The following is a 22,097-nucleotide window of genomic DNA, read 5'->3' on the forward strand; positions in this document are numbered from 1 at the left end:
GAACAGTCACCAACAAAGGAAACCAAACGCCTATTACCTCCCAATGATGCCCCCTTGGAAGGCCCCCAAACATCCACGTGAACTCCTCCAGAACGATCCTTAGCACGGTGAATAGAGGTGCCATACTTTACCTCGGTCTTCTTGCTCACATCAACATGTTCACTGGACTTCAAACTGCAGGTCTTTGCACCCTCTTTCAATCTATGTCGATGCCTACAACTGGAATGGCCAAGCCCCAAATGCCACAGTCTAGTCGAATCAACAAAAGTCGCCAGTTCTCCACCTGCCACTATACCTCCAGTCAAGTAATACAGGTTATTCCTCCTGACGCTCAATACGAGAGTCTCTCGCAATCTCGAGAACCATGTCCTCAACACGAACCTTCAGACCCTCTCCAACCAAAGCTCCAATCGAGATCAAGTTCTTCCTCAAAGAAGGAACATATCTCACATCATTTAACTCTCTAACAGTCCCGTCAAATATTTTTATGCGAATTCTTCCTATCCCAAGGATCTGGCATGTACGGTTATCAGCCATGTACACCACACCACTATCCAGCTTCTCAAAACTAGAGAACCATTCCCTTCTAGGGCACACATGATAGGTCGCACCACTATCCAATATCCATTCAGATTCCTCCGAATAGCTATCTGTAGGACTGATAGAAAGCGAATAAATAGAAGAGTCAGAATTATTACCATCCGATACGATGTTTGCTTCTGATGATGGTTGCTTCCCTTTTCCCTTCTGCTTATTCTTCATCCATTCGTCGAGCTTTGGGCAGTCTTTCTTCCAATGACCAGTCTCCTTGCACCAAACACACTGATCTTTTCCAATTGTAGGATGCCCTACTCTAGACTGTGACTTCCAATTCTTCCGGTTCAGATTCTTCCATCTTGCGACCAACGCCTCTGCTACCGGCTCAACTGAAGCCTCCTTATCTTTCTTTCAAAGCTGATAATTCACAAGTGCGGCAGTGACCTCACTATACGAAAGTGATGCCTTCCCATTAATCAGAGTAAGAACGAAGGTCTCATATTCCTCGTCGGGCAAGGAACTCAACAACAGCAACGCCTTGTCCTCATCTTCAATCACGACATCCACATTCGCCAAATCCACAAGAAGCTTAGTGTAGTGGTTCATGTGATCTCTAATGGAAGTTCACTTCTTCAATTGGAAACGATAAAGCCTCCTCTTCAAATGCAAGCGATTTTCCACACTCTTGGTCAAATACTTGCTTTCGAGAATCTCCCAAATCTTCTTCGCAGAAGTCTCATTCAAACAAGATCTAATCACACCACACGCCGTTCGATTCATCTTCTTCCAAACATTCTCTTCAATCTCATCTTGCTTGCCATCTAACTCCAATGTATCCTCCAAATTTTGCGCGTTCAGCGCATCCAAAACCTCGCATCTCCATAATCCAAAATTGTTTGTGCCATTAAACTTCTCCACATCTATTTTCATAGAGTGGATATTCAAACTCTGAATGGTCTTCGCGCCAGAAGCACCACCCTCGACACCCAAAGCACCTTCTTTCCCGACATCTTTCTCAACGCACCAACGAACGAAGAATAGATCCAAAACTGAAAAGATAGAGTCTTTTACCAAAAGATCTCACCTTTATCACCAAACGAAGCCCTAGACGAGCCTCCAAATTAATCTCCTCCTCCAAATAGCCCAAGCGTAGCCCGAGCTTTGATACCACTTGTTGCGCGTCGTGCGGAAGCGTGCTCGACAACCAAACGAGTCAGTGAGTGATGAGAGAAGAAAACCAAACCAAATCAAGAGTGCAATTCACCAAAATACGACACAAATCAAACCAAACACAAGGATTTACGTAGTTCGACAATTGCCTACGTCCACGGGGAGAGGATGGAGAGATTTCACTATATGAAGGAGAAATACAACGGGTTACAACTCACAAAATCACTCAAATATAACCCTAACCAAAGCTCTCAACTCCCTCACAATATCTCCCTCTCAAAGTGCTCAAAACAATGCTAATCTTCTCATTTTCTCTCCTTTTTAAACCCTAAAAAACGTGGTCCTATTTATAATAAAACACAATCTCAAACAAAGGAGGATTCCCAAACAAAGGAGGATTCTAAAAACGAGTCTGTCACACCAGGGTGTGGCGCAGACCACACCCATGGCAGACATGACAGATTTTGTCACATCAGGGTGTGGCGCAGACCACACCCTTGGTAGACAGGGCAGATTCTGCTACACCCATGGCAGACACTACACCAGGGTGTGGTGGAGTCTGTTTTGGGTTTTTCTTCACGTTTTTCACAATTTCTTCGCCGTTTTCACAGCAACAAAAATTTTGGCTTGATTTCATGGCATAAATGAACTAAGAAAAGTGGGTTAACTCAGACCTAGCTTTTTTCCCAAACAGAGTATATGCTGAAATCATATTAAAAGTGATAATGACCTAGTTTTATCGAGTTGCAAAAAAAAAAAAACCTTATCTAAGAAACATAGGTGTTTGCCACGACACTCCTGTTAATAAAAGAATAGTAAAGAATCTAGCTTTCGGAAATGGAAAATAAAATAGGGGCTGTTTGGTTCGTTTCCTTGATATAGAGAAATGCAATTCCATGTAAAGAAACACAAGTTTTATGGTTTCCAAACTTTTCCAAGAAATAGATTGTTTTGCTTTGGTTCGCACATAAAAAATGGTGGGAAACCAATGTATTTATTTTTCTTATGTTTGGTTCGCATAGAAAAAAAAAGGAAAACTTTTGTAAACAAAGCAGAGAAGAAAAAAAAATCTGACGTGGCAGAGTTTTCATCAATTTCACTTGGTTGGGGAAGGAAATCGGAGAGGGAAAAAAAATCTTAGTTGGCGGCGATTTCAGCAGAGTTTTCCCTTTTTCATTCGAGCGAACCAAAGCGGCACAAAGAAATGGACGGAAATAAAAAAGCTGACGTGGAGGGCTAAAAATCTGATGTGGAGGGGTTTTCTGAGTTTTCCACCCCTTATAATAGCGAACCAAACAGCCCCTAAAATAAAATCTTTGCCAACAACATTTGTAGTGGATGACACGCCCTGCATTCTAGCGTGACAAGTAACATATGGCATCTCTAGAAAAAGACCGGATGCATCTAAAACTTATCACATCTCTATCGAATTTATGCGGGTAGATCTTAAACTTATGATTTTAAGTAAGAAAATAGGTTTATATCAAGATGTTTTTCTTTAAATTTTGATTCAGCAGTTCAGGATCTTAATTGGTTTTAAACTCGACTTTCGTCATGCCCTCAACTAAAAAGGATGGACCTCTGATACTTCATATTGTGATTTGGATTTTACCATCAAACTATAATAATAACTGCGTTTGGTTCGAAGGAGTTAAAACAATAAATGCATTCAATAGTTTCAACTCATGCACTGGGAACGCTCGTATATTACCTTATTTTTATGGCTTAATTGTACTTAGATACGTATAGTTCACCCAACTTCACACTTATATGTCCTCACTTATAAATCCTATTTTTTTTAAAATTTTGCACTTAATTAACCTAATTATCCTTGGTTATGCAAAAACTAGAGTTTCCCCCAAAAATTCTCAGCTGACTCTAAAATATTATGTTCAAACTTTTTGACCCTTATTTTTTTAATTAAATTTAATGTTAAAACTATATTACTTTAAATATATCATAATTCTATTTTAAAATAGATTTTTGATAGATTTAATGATAAATATATAAATATTGTCTGTGCTCTAAAATTAGCATGCAAACATAAACTTCTCCTAGTTTTGTTTTGAATAGGGTGTTTAGCCCTATTTTTGCGTAAAAAAATAGCATGTAAACATCATATGAGAATTCCGAGAAGAATTTATTACGTTTGCATAACTAAGAATATTAAAGTATAAATATCAAAAACCTTAGCATAAATAGGTGCTGACAAAGAAAATTGAGGACATATCTACTCCTCTATACTTATAGGAGGATCCAAAGATTCACTATTCATACTACAGTAAATGATACAACAAATTACTATAATATTATTATTGTAACGCAAACAGAATACTATAGCATTAAAAAATATTGTAGCATTCATGAAAAATTATTGTGTATTTAAGAAAGAATTATTGTAACGGAAACAAAAAAACGGACAATGCTTTGCACGGGGTAGGCACAAAATAAGAGAAACCATAGGGTATTCAAGTGCAATTAAATATTCGATTCTTATTTGCTTTCGCAGGGGCACTTTGATGTGGCAAACGACATTTGAGAAAATTACGACCACGAACAAATTTTCAAAACAGCCCTAAAAAAAATTTTATTTTTCAAAATCGACCCATTTTTTTTTTACCAAAATCGACCCGGTTTTTACCACATGGACTTAATGACGTTCCTAAACAGTCGGGGTTGGCAACCCTGACTGTTTAGGAGGGTGTTAAACCCTAATTAATATCCTTAAACCCGAAATTTGCATGTCCTAAACAGTCGGGGTTGCCAACCCCGACTGTTTAGGAATGTCATTAAGCCCACATGGCAAAAATCGTGTCAATTTTGATAAATAAAAAAAAACCGGACCGATTTTGAAAAATAAAAATCTTTTTGGAACTGTTTTAAAATTTTGTTCTTACGACCACTCAGATCCGTCATCGAGTTCTCATTTTGAAGTCCTAACCTCCGTCTACACTTTCGGCTCACACTTCTCCCGGCCTTCCACGTGTCCAGATCTTCATCCCGCGGGACCCACATCCAGTCGGCCCTCCATTTCTTAGAGGACACGTCACGCAAAAAACCTGTTCGCTGTTCGCCACTAACAGCATTATTCCGCCTCTCAGCTGCATAAAACCGAGCGCCTCACTCACCTGATTACTCTCTCTCTCATCACCACCTCTCGTCTGAATCGCCTCTCTCTCTCTCTCTCTCTCTCTCTCTCTAAAATAATGGTGGTTTTCAAGATTGATCGCAAGGAGACCTCTCCGATCGACGGCCAGAAGCCCGGCACCTCGGGATTGAGGAAGAAGGTAAAGATCCTGATCCAAGAATCGCAAATCTCCCAAAAAAGATTGATTTTTTTCTTTTAAATTCTGTGTTGATCGCAATTGAAGTCTTTTTCTTCACATGTGTAGATTTCTCGTCGAAATTTACTTATCTAAATTATGCTGGATATATTACTGCATAAATTTTTTCATCTGAGTTCTACAATTGCATTAGTGCGTACTTTGCAAATCTTAATCTAATGCATCTTGAGAAACTAGTGTACAGTGTAATTTTGATACCTAATACTGAAGTCTTAACAAATAATTGGTTGCAAAGAATAGCGAGCAATTGAAAAGAAAAGAAAATGAAAGCTAAAATGAAGGACACAAATAAGCTTTGGTTGAATTAGCGAAGGAATTGTATCTTTGAATAGTGAGATTTACAGTTTCTAGAGACTGTGAAACGAAAAGAATATTCTTTGTTTATCCAGTTCTTATTACACGTACATTTAAGCTGAATTGTCGATCGAAACGCAAAGGTCTGTAATCAATTTATAATCCTTTACTTAATTGTATATTTTTCTTGTCTAATATTAATATATATTATCCATCATTTGTTCTAGTCATTAATTAGCTTTTGTTATAGGTAATTCATTGGAGAAATCCAATTTGTAATCAGCATATTGTAACCTTAATTCTTTAAATTTAAGCAAATCAAACTATACTTTAATTTTTGATTTGATTATCATTATTCCAAGATCTTAGAACAAATCATTTTCACAATGAACAATTAATTAAGAAAACGTACCTTGATCCATGATTTGAAACTTGAAGAGAAATTGATTGCAAGATGAACAACCTTGAAGACTTGAGTTTCTCTCCCTTAACCCTCTTGAACTTTTTTGAAATTTTCTTGATGGAGAGAAATTTTTTTCGCATTCCCGGTAGAGAGAGGACCAAGCCTTTTAAATAGAATAATCACTCACACTCCATCAACGTGAGTAGTTATCTTAATTTATTGACTAATAGGAATTTAGTATAAAAACGTGAGTAGTTATATAACTAAAATAAAACATGAGCAGTTTCTTAAACTAAAAAAACGTAGGAGTAAAAATGTGACCACTAAAGTTGGTTAAAAAAATAAATAAGCATGGGACACTAAAATCTAACATTTTCCCATTTGGCCCATGTTTCATAATTTAACATCATGATTTAATAACATAACATAATATGCATAGTGTAAGCTAATTCCATCATCATATTGATCAAACCATTAATCATCATTAAGTAGAAAACCAATAAGGATCATGGCGGTCGTATGCAGTTAAATCGACATAGTCCCTTCCATGTATCACAATATTAGTTTTAAACTAAATATGACCTGTAATGAGACTTATCATAATGGTCCAACAATAATGTCCTTGTCAGAGACACATCCTGTTAATATTCATATAATCATTCATGTGTACACTAACAATAAAAAAAACAGGATGTATTAATATATCAGAAACAATATTTAGATGAGCTCAAAGTGTCAAATATATAATAAACATAAACTTTACATAACAGTTAGTAATGATTTTCAATAATGCTCATTCTTTCGACATGTTCAGTAAATGTCTTTGGTGACAATCCTTTTGTTAACGGATCCACAACCATGAGATTTGTGCTAATATGCTCAATTGACACTCTTTGTTTCCAATCCTTTTGTTAACGGATCCACAACCATGAGATTTGTGCTAATATGCTCAATTGACACTCTTTGTTTCTGAACTTCTTCTTTAACGACAAATAATATGCTCAATTGACACTCTTTGTTTCTGAACTTCTTCTTTAACGACAAAGTATTTTAATTCCATATAGCATCCTTCGAATACTTGTCGTTTTTAGAATAGAAGACTGCTGCAGAATTATCACAATAAATTTTCAGCGGCTTGGCAATACTCAATAACTCCAAGTCCCGAAATAAAATTCTGCAGTCATAATCCATGAACAGTGGCCTCAAAGCATGCCACGAACTCAGTCTCCATAGTCGATGCAACAATGATAGACTGTTTTGCACTTTTTCACGAGATCGCTCCTCCAGCTAGAAGAAACATATAGCCAAATGTGGATTTTTTTGTATCCAAACATCCATCAAAATCTGAATATTCAATCACCTCAAGGTGATCAGATCTTCTATAAGTGAGCATATGATCATTTGTTCCTTACAAGAATCTTAATATTTTCTTTGCAGCTTTCCAATGATCCAATACTGAATTACTTTGATATCTACCTAGTATTTCAACAGCAAAACTAATATTTGGCCTTGTACAGATCTGAGCATACATCAAGTTCCTAACGATAGATGCATAAGGAATTTGTTCCATTTGTTTGTGTTCCAACTCATTCTTTGGATATTGCATAAGACTGAATTTATCCCATTTCTGAATTGGAACAACAGATGCAGAGCATTTATCCATCTTGAACCTCTCTAGAACTTTATTAATATATGATTTCTAAGATAACCCTAACAATCCTTGTGATCTGTCACGGAATATTTTAACTCCAATCATATAGGATGCCTCACTCATATCTTTTATTTCGAAGTTCTTAGAGAGAAATTTCTTGGTCTCGTGTAACAAGCCAAGATCATTAGCAACAAGCAAGATATCATTAACATACATAATAAGAAATATAAACTTGCTTCTACTGATCTTTAGATATATACATCGATCGACAATGTTTTCTTTAAATCCAAAAGATGTGATAGTATCATTAAACTTAAGATATTATTGTCGGGAAGCTTGTTTGAGTCCGTATATTGATCTCTTAAGTTTACACACCATGTGTTCCCTTCTTTCAACTGAAAACCCTCAGGTTAGTCCATGTAAACTTCTTCATCTAAATTTCTATTTAGAAAAGTAGTTTTCTTATCCATTTGATGTAGCTCTAAGTCATAATGAGCCACCACCATAGCCTAACAATTCTAAATGAATCCTTTTTCGAAACAGGAACAAATGTTTCTTTATAGTCAACACCATCCTTCTGAGTAAAACCTTTGGTAACGAGTCTAGCCTTGTATCGTTCGATATTGCCATTTGAGTCATGTTTGGTCTTAAAGATCCATTTACACCAACTCTTTTACAACCTTTAAGCAATTCTACAACATCCCAAACTTCATTATGCTCTATTGATTTCAACACATCTTTCATGGCATCAAACCATTTATCAGATTTGTGACTTTTCATGGCATGTGAAAATAAAACCGGATCTTTATCAATTCCAAGGTCATGTTCTGACTCTTGTAAATAAACCACATAATCATCAGAAATAGCAGATTTTTTCTGTCTTTGAGACCTTAATGCTACTTTTTCATGGGGTATATCTATTACAGGTTCATTGGTAATAACATCTTTATGGAGTGTTTGATCATTTATTTGTTGTTCTTAAAAATCGTTAAACTGTTCAACAATTGTAGGAACAACAAATTGAGAAGAAGTTAAAGGTAAAGGAATATTCATTCTAACTTCTTGGATTTTTACTTTACGTGATTCCATACTCCCACTAATGTCACCATTTTTAATAAACCTGGCGTTTTCGGTTTCAACAATTCTCGTATTATGACTAGGACAATAAAATCAATACCCTTAGATTTTTCTGGATAACCAATGAAGAAACCACTGGTTGTTATTAAGTCCAGTTTCTTTTCATGTGGATTATAAATTTGTATTTCCGCAGAACAACCCCAAACATGAAGGTGTCTCAAATTGGGTTTCCTTCCTGTCCACGGTTTAAAATGAGTCTTTGAAACTGCCTTACTAGGAACCCTGTTTAACAAATACATTACGGTTTTTAAAATATACATCCACAATGACCAGGGTAAAGGAATAACTCAACATACTCCTAACCATGTCCATTAGTGTACGATTACGCTTTTCTGTAACACTATTTTGTTGCGGTGTATCTGACATAGTATATTGAGCACATATGCCACGTTTTTCAAAAAATTTAGCAAATGGACCAGGGCATTGCCCTGTTTTGTTATATTTTCCATAAAATTCACCACTTCTATCAGATCTAACAATTTTCACCTTGTTGTCTAATTGTCTTTCAACCTCATTAATAAACACCTCTAGGGCATCTACTGATTGAGATTTTTCATGCAACAAATAGACATATTCATAACGTAAAAAATTATCAATAAAGGTGATAGAATATTTTTCTTTATTAAAGGATAAAACATCAAAAGGTCCACATATATCAGTGTGTATAATTTCAAGGAGTTGTGTGCTTCTTGTGGCGGTTTTTTTAATTGTATGATTTGTATGTTTTCCTTTAATACAATTCACACAAATACCAAGATCGGTAAAATCCAAATTATGAAGGATTTCATTCTTTACCAATCTTTGTATTATTTCTTTGGAAATATGCCCCAAATGTTTATGCCATAAATAAGCTGAACTTTCATCCACTAAACATTGTTTAGTTCTAACATTATGATGCAAGGTTAACAGAGTTTCAACAAAAAGATTATCAAGCTTTACTTTGTATAAACCATCAAAGAGAATACCAGAACCAATAAGATGACTATGCTTAAACAAATTGAAACATCCATTCCTAAATTTAAAAGAGTAGCCAGCGGTATCAAGTTTAGACAAAGAAACTAAGTTGCGAGAAACAGTAGGAACATAAAGGGTTTGAAAAAGATCTAAATGATGTTCATTGTCTAAAATCAAGCGATAGGTTCCAACGGCCTCAACTGGAGCTTTGACTTGATTTCTTATGAAGATGAAATTTTTATTTGGACTTATGGTTTGGGTCGTAAGGAATCTTTGCATCGTATTTGAAACATGAGTGGTAGAACCAAAATCAATCCACTAAGTATTATAAGGAAATTCTGTCAAGTTTGATTCGAAACATGCAAAAGCAAGAGGTTTACCTTTCTTTTCGAACCATGCCTTACGTTTCAGGCAATCTTTCTGATAGTGTCCAAGAGGTTTACCTTTCTTTTCGAACCATGCCTTACGTTTCAGGCAATCTTTCTGATAGTGTCCAGGCTTTTTGCAGAAATGACACTTATCCGAACCATGCCTTACGTTTCAGGCAATCTTTCTGATAGTGTCCAGGCTTTTTGCAGAAATGACACTTATCATTCTTACGTTCCTTCTTGTGGATTTGGACATGCCTCATTAACCTTCAGTGGTCATTTCTTGCCCTTTCCATTCTTCTTTCTTGGTTTCTTTCCAACTCCTTGACGACCCATGAGATTAATTGAGTGAATTCCTTATTTCTTAAGCCTTGCTTCCTCTTGAATGAGCATACTTTGCAATTCAGTCACATTCCACTTATCTTAGTGTTGTAGTTTATTTGGAATGGACTATACTCAGAGGGCAATGAGTTTATGATAAGCTACACAAGGAAACTTTCACTCACTTCTATTCCCATAGATCTCAATCTTGCTGCTGTGTTTGTCATTTCAGTGATACGCTCATACATGGTACGAGAACCATCGAACTTCATGGTGATCAACGTACCCATTAATGTCCCTGCAATTGACTTATCAACAGAGTTAGATTGCGAGAGATCTTCCACAAACTTCATGAATTCCTTTGCATTATCAGTTTTAGGAATTGTGGACTTAATGTTGTTTGCTATCGTCAATCGTATGAACATTAAGCTAAGTCTATTTGATTTTTCCCAAGCCTTATGGAAAAATCTTTCTTCAGCACTGCTAGAATCAGTAATAGCAGCGGACTTGTCATACAACAGTGCTGAATCAAGATCCAGAACACCTAGATGAAACTGAACTTGTTCACACCATTCATGAAAATTAAGCCCATTAAACTTTACAATAGACAAGGCTTGCGAATGAAGAGAAATAAGTGCTACAAATATATAGAATACTGACATATTAATGCTTTGAGTCATAAGCTTAAACTTAAACACATTTTCAGATAACATTTAAATTAAACAATAAACGTACATGGAAGTTCTCCTTTGGGTAATCCATTAATGTACAACAATGAACATAATTGATGCTTACTTTTTATTTCATATAGTTGGCAATTATATACTCCAATTAGACATGCTTGTTATCTTTGGATATTCTAAACATATCTAATCAGATATATTAATTAACCACAGTCATGTTTATAGATTATAAAATTTACCAATCAACCATTGGGCGATTCTTAAATATTTTATAATCAATAAACCTCAATTTACTCATGACAATATATATATGATCATGTCATTTCATTAGTAGCATTACTTAATCATGAGTAATTGAAAATTATATTATTACAATTTGATAAGCATGGAACTTCAAGGTATGACTAACAAACCATCCATGAGTGAGTTGAATTTCAAATTGTACAATATAATTTAGACAACAGTGTTATAATAAACCCGCAAACCAGCAATTCATGGAGACTAACAATTCATACATAACTAGTTAACAGTTATAAACCAAAATAGCATAACCATAATAGCAGGTAAAAAAAAAAAAAGAAAGCAAACAAAAATATTATTAGAATTCAAAAGCCCCAAGTGCCCCAAGGCCCAAGGCCCATCAAAAACTAGAAATATTTAGTGTGGCTGTAGGGTTCGAACTGCAGACCTCTTCATTCTCCCAAGCACCTACACTAGGCTATTTCTCTTAAACATTTAGTTCAACCAAAATATGTATACATAATGAATGAACAGTTAAATCCGAATTTTACAGTGATTTCACATTAATGGTTTATGTATTTAGCTTAACACGAAATTATCAAAACATTTAATTAAAGAATTCTAAACATTCAATTAACAGTAATGGAACAATTTTATCAAGGCTTAATAGAAAACTTAATTAATAAATATCATGATGGAAAATCATAAGTTCTTTAACTTAGGCTCTGATACCACATGTAACCTTAATTCTTTAAATTTAAGCAAATCAAACTATACTTTAATTTTTGATTTGATTATCATTATGCCAAGATCTTAGAACAAATGATTTTCACAATGAAAATTAATTAAGAAAACGTACTTTGATCCATGATTTGAAACTTGAAGAGAAATTGATTGCAAGATGAACAACCTTGAAGACTTGAGTTTCTCTCCCTTAACCCTCTTGAACTTTTCCGAAATTTTCTCGGAGAGAAATTTTTTTCGCATTCCCGGTAGAGAGAGGACCAAGCCTTTTAAATAGAATAATCACTCACATTCCATCAACGTGAGTAGTTATCTTAATTTATTGACCAATAGGAATTTAGCATAAAAACGTGAGTAGTTATATAACGTTATCTTAATTTATTGACCAATAGGAATTTAGCATAAAAACGTGAGTAGTTATATAACTAAAATAAAACATGAGCAGTTTCTTAAACTAAAAAGAATTTAGCATAAAAACGTGAGTAGTTATATAACTAAAATAAAACATGAGCAGTTTCTTAAACTAAAAAAACGTGGGAGTAAAAACGTGACCACTAAAGTTGGTTAAAAAAATAAATAAACGTGGGACACTAAAATCTAACACATATAAGTTCATAACAGAGTTTAAAAATGATATTCATCTGGGATCCCTTGAGAATCATTTTCCTTTTTCAGGTGGTAGTGTTTAAGCAACCCAACTACCTGCATAACTTTGTTCAGTCAACATTTAATGCCCTTTCTGCCGACAAAGTGAGAGGTAAGAATCACTTCCTTTCTTTCTATTCAAAGTGACTGATGCATCGATGTTTATTTGTTTTTTGAGAAAAGTCTTATGCTGTAAGCCTGTAATATTGAGGATTAATTATAACTTTTTTCTGCATGAAGCTCTGTGTACTTAAATTTTCTATACTGACACTAGTATTGTCTAATGCCTACTGATTAAATAGCATAAAGCCTGCAAAACTCATGTCCATTTCTTCCGGGGAAATGCGTCATGTAGATAAGCACAAGGATGCATATAATTTCTAGACTTGCATGTTCAATTTCTTATTGTTCTGATCATATTGCAGCTTTTATGCCATTGCTTTGCCCCTAAATATTTTCCCAGTACATTGTAATTTGCTGTTATTAGAGTTAAGCATAATTGTGGTTACTGTCCCTGTTGCATTAGCTTTCTTTGGTACTTCAGTATTGGTAACCCAATAATTGGTTTAACTTGAAATATTGATTAAACATATGAAGAAAGATGGAACGATAGGTGGTAACTAGAGGCTAGGAGATTAGTTTCTAGTTACTGAAACAAAGTTGAAATGGGACCTTCCAATTATCCTACTTAGACTAAGCAATCTCGATGAACCGAAAATTTCTCACGACAGCAGAAAAAAAAGGCAATCCAACATCTTCTATCTACCAGTATATTTGCAAAATATTTCTCGAAATGAAATACCTTTTAGCTTCTCAACCTATATACGCTGCGCCGTTCCTGAGTTAGAATTACAGGTCATTTCATCTAACTTTTTAGTTGTTGCAATATTGGAGAAAATAATTCTTTTAGTTAAATCAGTTGCTAAGTGTGATGTCCATAATACAGGTGCCACACTTGTTGTTTCTGGAGATGGTCGTTATTTCTCTAAAGATGCCATTCAGGTAATTCCAATACCTCAATGCTTGATCACTTATTTTCATTTTCCTCCTGCAACCTATTCTCATAAGCTCCAAAACAGGGGGTGTCTTGTCACTGCTGTTGTATGCTTCCTATTAACTATGTTAATCCATTTTCCATATTTTAGGATGCTTAATTATTCAAACTCCATATAATTGACAGATTATAACAAAAATGTCAGCCGCAAATGGAGTAAGGCGTGTCTGGATTGGCCAAAATGGTTTGCTCTCAACTCCAGCTGTATCAGCTGTCATTCGTGAAAGAGTTGGTGCAGATGTATGATCGTCCTTCCGCATCATTCGAATTCTTTTAGCATTATTATATGTCATGACATCTGTCTACCGTTTTGATAATCACAGGGTTCAAAGGCTTCAGGTGCATTTATATTAACGGCTAGTCACAATCCTGGTGGTCCTCGTGAGGTATAGTTCTCTTATGCTGTCATTTGCCGTTCCAATGGTGATCTGGTACAAACATATACCAAGAAATTGTGATGATGATGAATACAGTAGATGAAAAGGAGAACAGAAAAAGGAAAAAAAGAATAATAAAAAAATTTATGGATGTATCTACAATCAAAGAGATCGCAGTTATCTCAGAAAGGTAAAAATAAAAAGGGGGGAAACGTACAGGAGAGATCAGAGTCCATCCGAATTGAAAAACATTTATAATGTTTGTTGCATGCTCAATGCCCTTTCTTGCAATTGAATGACTTCTTTGTTTTAGTAATTATCTTTTTGTTGGTGGCAATTGCGATACATACAGGTTCTGAAATTTCTAAGTTATGAGATGACTGAGCCTGTATGTCCTACAGTTTGTTTCCATACAGGATCATGCATGTTTGTCATCTTCTTTTTACCATGCATACCTTTTTGAAGAAGACACTGGCGGTAGTTCCTGCAATGTTTTATTTATAAAATGACATAGGGTACATGTCATTAGGAATTTGATATGTTGGATATTTCACTTGTTTACTTGGATTTCACCCAGAGAGCAGAGGTTTAGCTTTTTGCTTTAATGCTTATTTAGCTTCTACAGTAGTAACAGATAGCTGATTCATTGTGGAACTCTTCTGTTGGTATTCATGTATTTCTTCTGGAAATGGCAGCTCATGTTTCTAAAGGAGCACTCTGAAAGAAAGGAGAGAAGATCCTTTTGAGGGTTGTAATTGGAACTTGAAACTATCAAGGAGCCATATATCAAATGATGAAATGAAGTTTCTTCATGGTTATTTCTTAGTATCTTAGAATTTTTTTGTGTTGTTTTCTTGTTTAGTAGAGTTTTAGTGTTAGGGTGTAAATTCTCGTGTTTTCTGTGCATGTTCCACTCTCTGCTTTTTGTGTCTGCTCACTCGTTGTTCCTATGGTGTCGGCTTTGCCTACATTCTTTCCAGAATTTTCCTCTACGTATGAATTTCATCAACTGTATTAAATGTGTAATGGAAGGGGAAAAGTTAAATGGTTTGATAGAATTTGTTGGTCGCACAGACCGTGCTGTAGTGTCTGTGATTTACTTTAGCTACCCAACTTCCTCTAGATTGGCCAGAAGCTAAACTCCCTTCTATGTAATTCAACTTTTGGAAACTTATGATGATTTCATTGGGTATTGTACTTTCCCATGTAGTTTATTAGCCTTTTTTCCCATTATTTCATTTAAAAAATTCTTTTTTGTCAGGATTTTGGGATCAAATACAACATGGAAAATGGTGGACCTGCTCCTGAGGCTATTACTGATAAAATTTATGACAATACAAAAACAATAAAGGAGTATTTCATAGCAGAAGATCTACCGGAGGTAAATACTTATCTGAAGCTTTTACTTGTTTTTAGATCTTGTTATTTAATCTATGCAAATCCCTCTATTACAGGATATTTGTATTTGTCATATACATTGCAGGTAGATATCTCTGCAATAGGGGTTACTAGCTTTAGTGGACCTGAAGGAAACTTTGATGTGGAGGTTATTGACTCAGCTGATGATTATGTGAAATTGATGAAGTAAGCTACCTCTCATAAACCCAGTAGCTTTATAGTCTCTTCAATCATATGTTTGCATGCTACATAAGTGAAGCATATTAAAATCTCAGTATTTAAGTGTTACTTAGTATCACAACATGATGTTCACGTGGAGGCCGAGATTTCTGTATTGTGCAAGTAACTACTGTCATCAGACCAAAAAGATGTTATATTGGTAAAAACTACTTACTCAAACTATTATTAAACTGCTTTTCCATTTCTTTCTCAGGAAAATATTTGATTTTCAGTCTATTAAGAAGCTGCTTACATCTCCAAATTTCACATTCTGGTATGTGTCCCCAGTACTAAATTGACCAAAAAAATTGAACTCCATTCCATGTTCCATTGCATTAAAAAAGCACACACTTATGAGCTTGACTTACATTTGACAGTTATGATGCATTAAATGGTGTTGCTGGAGCATATGCCAAGCGTATATTTGTCGAAGAACTTGGTGCCAAAGAAAGTTCACTATTGAACTGTACGCCTAAGGTATGTCTTGAAGCCTCTAGATGCTTGGGCAAAGCTTGAGCTATGTGTTAACAAAACTTACTTGCTTATTACTTGTGCCAACAGGAAGACTTTGGAGGCGGACATCCTGACCCTAACCTGACATATGCAAAGGAACTAGTTGAACGAATGGGATTAGGTAAATCAAGTTCAAAAGATGAACCACCAGAATTTGGTGCAGCTGCCGATGGTGATGCAGATCGTAATATGATCCTGGGTAAAAGGTATGTCTATACGTAAAGGCAGGACGAGGATGATAAAATGATATATAGATTTAAAATTGGTTTTTGCTTCACCAGATTTTTCGTGACGCCATCAGATTCAGTTGCAATTATTGCTGCCAATGCGGTGGCATCCATTCCTTATTTTTCTTCTGGATTAAAGGGTGTTGCAAGGTAGACATTTCTGTATCTTTTAGACATTTATTGTGTATGTTCATATTTTGTTAAACTGCTTGTTTATTATTGTTTCAATGCTGTAACACATTTATGTCATTGCCGTGCACTAAGGGGTTAACGATTTTTATATCACATACCATAGCAGTAGTAAAAACTTTACCATGGTAGTAAAAGTGTTTGGATGCACTGGTGGTCACAAGTAAGACTGTTCTTATATACCTTAAGGAACCAGCACAGCTGGTACTTAGTAGGTTTTTTAGGATTAATGTACACTGGGGTTGGCAAATTACCATCATAGGTGCTGTATGTTAAATCCATGTTATTCATTATATTCACTGGAAAGACTTTGCAGCACATTATGGGTCTAATACTTGCCTCCAGCTATAGCTATGTGCAATGCAAACAATTCTTCCATAAATGTCACATTTCTTCATGAAGGGTAAATGTGATATGGCCTCAGTATGAAGCCATGTTCAGTTGAGACGAGTGAGATTTTGTCTGAAACAAGAGAATTTATTTACAGACTGGAGGTCAATTTGATTTAGTACAAGCATACAAGTCTTGATGTCAGGTTTTCAGTATGATTTCCTTTCAGAAATGTTAGCACAACTGTTTAATTTTTTTTAAAAAAGTTTTTGAATTGTATGTTTACTTATTGTCATATCCTATAGTTAATTTTTTTTTAAATTTCTTAATAAACAAACTTTTGCAATACTTATACTTATTGTTATGTCCTATAGTTAAATTTCTTTTTTTATTTCTTAGATTAACAAACTTTTGCAATACTGCCATTCACAGATTTGTGGGATTATTAATTCTGATATTATCTATTGATATTTGGTCTGGAATTTGGATCTGTCAAGATGTAAATAATCAAGATAAGATAAAGTACCACTGCCTGATGCGATCATGTATCCATTTCTCGATCCTACTTGGAAATATATTTCTTTTAGTTTAGGATCCAATCAAGTTAATCCAATTCTGGTCTTGTGCACAGCCCAGAGAAAAGCTTCCTTTCACGATATAATAGTAAATTGATCACTTCATTTTAATTTTGTTATTTTATAACTATAGGTCTTTTAGATAAAAACGTTTATAACATATGCAGTCTCTGAAGCTTCCGAATCCCTACAAATAAAAAATGGGCATTAGTATGAAAATTGAAACCTGTAAACTCTCAATTCAAGAATGGGACCACAATTTTTTCTTATTTTCTTTTCAACTCATTCATTCTTTTTTCCGGGATGTTGCATTACTCGGTGGGACAGAGGGATGGGTGGATGGGTTTTGATTACTTGATAATTGGGGTTATCATTATGGTAGATTATGGTTTTGCCTTTCTTGAAGTTAATTTAGAATTTTTTTTACGGTGCTTCAGAAAGCACTTCAAGCGATTTCGCATGGCTGTTGAATCCTAAACCGAATGTATTCTGTACTTTTTTGCATTTGACGGGCTTCTCCATGGTCTGATTTTGTTTTTGGGTTCCGTTAGTTTCTTCATGTCTTGAGTGTCGATGCTCTTTTAAAGCAGCAAAGATACACTGCTTAGTTGGTGCATTCTATTGTTTGTTTGCTACAGTTTGAGTCTGTGTTTCTCAAGTGATTTAAATATGGGTTGGTTCTTTCACCTTCGCCATGTTATCATTTTGGTCCAAAGAGGTGTTATCCAGCCTATTTTGCATGGCTAATCTTTTTTCATCATTTTGCAGGAGCATGCCAACATCAGCTGCACTTGATGTTGTGGCAAAGAATCTAAAGTTGAAATTTTTTGAGGTATATAGTTGGATACGGACTCTTCTTTTTTAGTGGTTCCAGAAGCATCTGATCTTATCAGCTCTCCTTTTAGGTACCAACTGGCTGGAAATTTTTTGGTAACTTAATGGATGCTGGACTCTGTTCAGTTTGCGGTGAAGAAAGTTTTGGGACAGGTAGATGCTGTTCAACTTTTGATCCATGTGTCTGGCATTTGTCTCGTGTGATGAGTGTATTCTACTGAATAGTAATTAACATTATTTGCTGTCAACTGAAGGACTCAAAAATATGTGACTACTGGTAAACTCTGTCAGGCAGTAAATGTATGCCTGTTCTCACTGGAAGTTTCTAAAAAATGATCAAACAAGCTTCTATACTTTTTGTTCATGGGCCAGTATGCCATCACTTAAAACCATCTCTTATAGGGGAGCGTGCTGCTGACTAATACGTAGGAGCACCCAGTTTTAGTAGTCTTTCCCTTTTAGGGGGATCTAGGTGTTTTTCATTGTTGTTGCGAAGTCTCTTTTCGCTAAAGCATTGACAGTCATCGGTACATTACATTTAGCTCCATTAACTATTTAGATCACGCTTCATTTTCTTCTATAATGTTTTGGATGCAAGTTGATCTCCTTTTTCTGAAAACATATGGGGACATCTATTGCGAGCTATCGGCGTCGTAATATAAAATTTAACACTTCCTAAGTCTGTGTTTTGAAATAATTAAATAAAAAGAAAACTTGTTAGAGTTTGGAATCTTAAGGGAACACTCAACACTATACATGGGCATTTGAATGGAAAGTCGTGCATTTGTTTAGGACAAAGTTGCATATAGTACTTTATCAAATTTTGAAGTAACCAACATGGTACTTTACATATATGCCTGAATTTGGCATCATTTATGATATGGCTTTTTTTAGGTTGAGCCCTTCACCTTACAGTCCATCAGTCTATATCTGTTTATGTAATGAATCTTATTCACGTTGATAATATGACCTAATATTTCAGGAGATTTCTAATTTTCTGAAGCATGTGAACTTTTTCTATTTGTTGTTGTTAAATGGTTCTAATATGTTCATGTATTGTAAAATTTTCGAGTTATTAGCATGAAGTGATGTGTGGTTGAGATGCTGCAAGGCTTGTTAATATAAACAGGACACTTGTGCTGAACTTAACAGATCGAAGGCTAGTTTACTTATTTCATTTGATCTGACCGCCAATGCTATTACTAGGCATTAAAAGAACTGGAATGGAGACTCTTTCTTGTTTTGAAATACACTATCATGTCCGTGATACTATCATTTTGCTTGCTTCTGATTTTTTTTTCTGACTGCTAATTTACTCCTAAAGTCTGCATTGAACAGATGTCCGAATCTTGAACTTTCAGGTCAAGCTGGTTAGATTGTGTGAGAATGTCAGTTTTCTATATATTTTGGATTCTTTGAGTCTCATAATAAATAACTTAATTGTATCATTGTATGTTGCACGGATGTGAATAGGACATATGGACATGTATAAAATATGATATTATGATGCAATACACAGACACAAAAGTCCGGAAAAAGTACGTGCGTAGATTTTATTTTGACCAATACACGTTCCTGAATCCTGGCACATGTGTTTGGCACGTCTCCAACCCAGTACATCTTCGTTTTTGAAGTGTCTGCACTTCTAGCTTAATTTTTGTTTCAGAAGCATATCTTAGCAAATTTTTCTTTGGAACTTCATTTCTTCTCATGCTGTATCAAATAATCATGTTCTGGTTATAAAACCTCTAGTTTATAGTGAATATATTTACTGTATATTGGTTCTTTTTCAGGTTCTGATCATATACGTGAAAAGGATGGAATCTGGGCCGTCTTAGCTTGGCTTTCCATTCTTGCTTTCAAGAATAAGGACAATATTGGTGGGAATAAGCTAGTTACAGTGGAAGACATAGTTCGCCAGCACTGGACAACTTATGGTCGCCATTATTACACTCGATATGACTATGAGGTAGAGTAATAGAATGCTATGTTTTACTTTCTTCAAAATTAAGATTTACATAGTTATCCTTACTTCTTACCCCTACATTCATTAATAGTTTTTTAAGTTATGAAGGTGTCCTAAGACGCTAGTTTTCTATGTACAGAATGTTGATGCTGGTGCAGCTAAGGAACTTATGACATATTTGATCAAACTACAATCAACCCTTCCAGACGTTAACAAGTATGGTTTTCTTCCAATCACTTCTTAAATTACTGCTGACGTTTACCATTATATATGCGTGCAAATCCTATCTGAACATTACCTTTAGATGCTTCTGATAATCTCCTGGGACCTGACTAAATTTAGAAATTGAAACTCTTTCCTTGTTTTGTATCTTGGTTAGAGGCCAATATAATGTTTTTACATCATAGGATTTACAATTTGTGTATCGGAGATTTATTTATAGATGCAAAATGCATGTGTTTTCTCATAGGATTATCCACGGAATAAGATCAGATGTTGCTGATGTTGCTGAAGCAGATGAATTCGAATACAAAGACCCTGTTGATGGTTCCGTCTCTAAGCACCAGGGTGTCCGTTATCTATTTAAGGATGGTTCACGATTGGTAGATACTTTCTAACTTATTATTAATTATCATTTTTTCCTCTCATGCAAAAGTTTGATTGTAGCTCTGATTCCTCTAGCTCCAGACTCATCTTATGAGCCTGCATTTTCTTCATGCTGAAACTATTAAATAATATTCATTATTTAAGCAATCAAGAGAATTTCAGTGATGGCAATAAGTAAATTGCTGATATATCTTCATTTGTGCGATCTAGGTATTCCGCCTCTCTGGAACTGGCTCCGAGGGAGCCACCATCAGGCTCTATATCGAGCAATATGAAAAGGACTCTTCCAAGACTGGAAGGGACTCACAAGAAGCACTTTCTCCTCTTGTAAGAAATCAGAATTTTAGTTATCCTCTATATTATTTATGTGACCAATATGATCTCCTTATATATATGCATGGACTATCCAGGAAATTTTATAACTGATATTAATCGTCCACATAACAGATTTGAAGGATTTCTCTACAACAAGAATCAGATAATAAACCAGATTTTATTGTAATTTGCTTAATAGAATTGCTTTTCTTCCTGCCTCAGGTGGATGTGGCTCTGAAGCTTTCAAAGATGCAGGAGTTCACTGGCCGATCCGCTCCCACTGTTATCACATAGACTACAAGGTTTCATTTTTTAATTTAAATACTACATGCATAAGCGAGCCACAACGAATACGCATATGATATTGTTCCTTTGTTTTGAATTGAGGCGGATGTGTGCTCTCACTTATATGCTCCAGTGTGATTGATATGATTTCACAATTTTGGTTTTGGGTTGTGCAGCGTCTAATAAAGCTGATGTAATAAAAATATGGTTTCTCTTGTAAGAAATGATTTATGGGCGTGTCCAGTTTTTGGTAGCGTGTAGCATATTGTCACCTCTGGAGTGTTGGAAAACCTAATACCTCTTTAAAAACGGTAGAGAAAAATTCTTGACGTCAGCTTTAAATTTGTAATGCGCGAATGATTATCCCTATATTTGACTAATTTTGTTGAAAATTTTTAGTAGTTATTAATTGAGGAATAGCTCACGTTAAAGTATTTTGTCATAACATCTTGAGCAACAACAATGTTCGCCTTCACCATTGTTAACTACTGAAGAAGCTCGCGGTAGCCAACTGATGCCCAGTCACAGTTCCCCTTTCTCTGTTCTCCGTTAACAGCGTGTAAGTTACTAAGATGTTTGCCACAGCAGTGCTGAGCCAGGTCTGCAGACCTTCAAGAGATGCAGATAGTCTCATCGAGCATTTTATTGTGAGAATCACGTCTTCATAGAGTTCGATGCAATTGAGCCATGCTGCTTTAGTTCGATTGGCGGGTGCCCA

General features: G+C 35.3%; 1 protein-coding gene across 1 annotated transcript; it reads left to right on the top strand.

Annotated features, from left to right (window-relative positions):
* On the top strand, positions 4,859 to 21,674 carry LOC109844363 (probable phosphoglucomutase, cytoplasmic 1). Its single transcript, XM_020413364.1, has 18 exons — positions 4,859 to 4,994; positions 12,522 to 12,603; positions 13,438 to 13,493; positions 13,672 to 13,785; positions 13,869 to 13,931; positions 15,184 to 15,303; positions 15,406 to 15,506; positions 15,754 to 15,813; positions 15,917 to 16,016; positions 16,101 to 16,258; positions 16,334 to 16,429; positions 18,142 to 18,205; positions 18,279 to 18,360; positions 20,001 to 20,176; positions 20,313 to 20,389; positions 20,643 to 20,775; positions 20,990 to 21,106; positions 21,317 to 21,674. The coding sequence occupies exons 1-18, from the start codon at positions 4,914 to 4,916 to the stop codon at positions 21,386 to 21,388; spliced, it is 1,752 nt and encodes a 583-aa protein (XP_020268953.1). The 5' UTR covers positions 4,859 to 4,913; the 3' UTR covers positions 21,389 to 21,674.

The sequence above is a fragment of the Asparagus officinalis genome, chromosome 6, assembly GCF_001876935.1.
Source record: "Asparagus officinalis chromosome 6, Aspof.V1, whole genome shotgun sequence".
In the NCBI taxonomy this organism is placed as follows: Eukaryota; Viridiplantae; Streptophyta; class Magnoliopsida; order Asparagales; family Asparagaceae; genus Asparagus; species Asparagus officinalis.

Coding starts and splice junctions, on each gene's coding strand:
- LOC109844363 (XM_020413364.1), top strand. CDS start 4,914: ATGGTGGTTTTCAAGATTGATCGCAAGGAGACCTCTCCGATCGACGGC. Junction 16,430..18,141: donor GGATTAAAGGGTGTTGCAAG/GTAGACATTTCT, acceptor ATCATTTTGCAG/GAGCATGCCAACATCAGCTG. Junction 21,107..21,316: donor AAGAAGCACTTTCTCCTCTT/GTAAGAAATCAG, acceptor TTCCTGCCTCAG/GTGGATGTGGCTCTGAAGCT.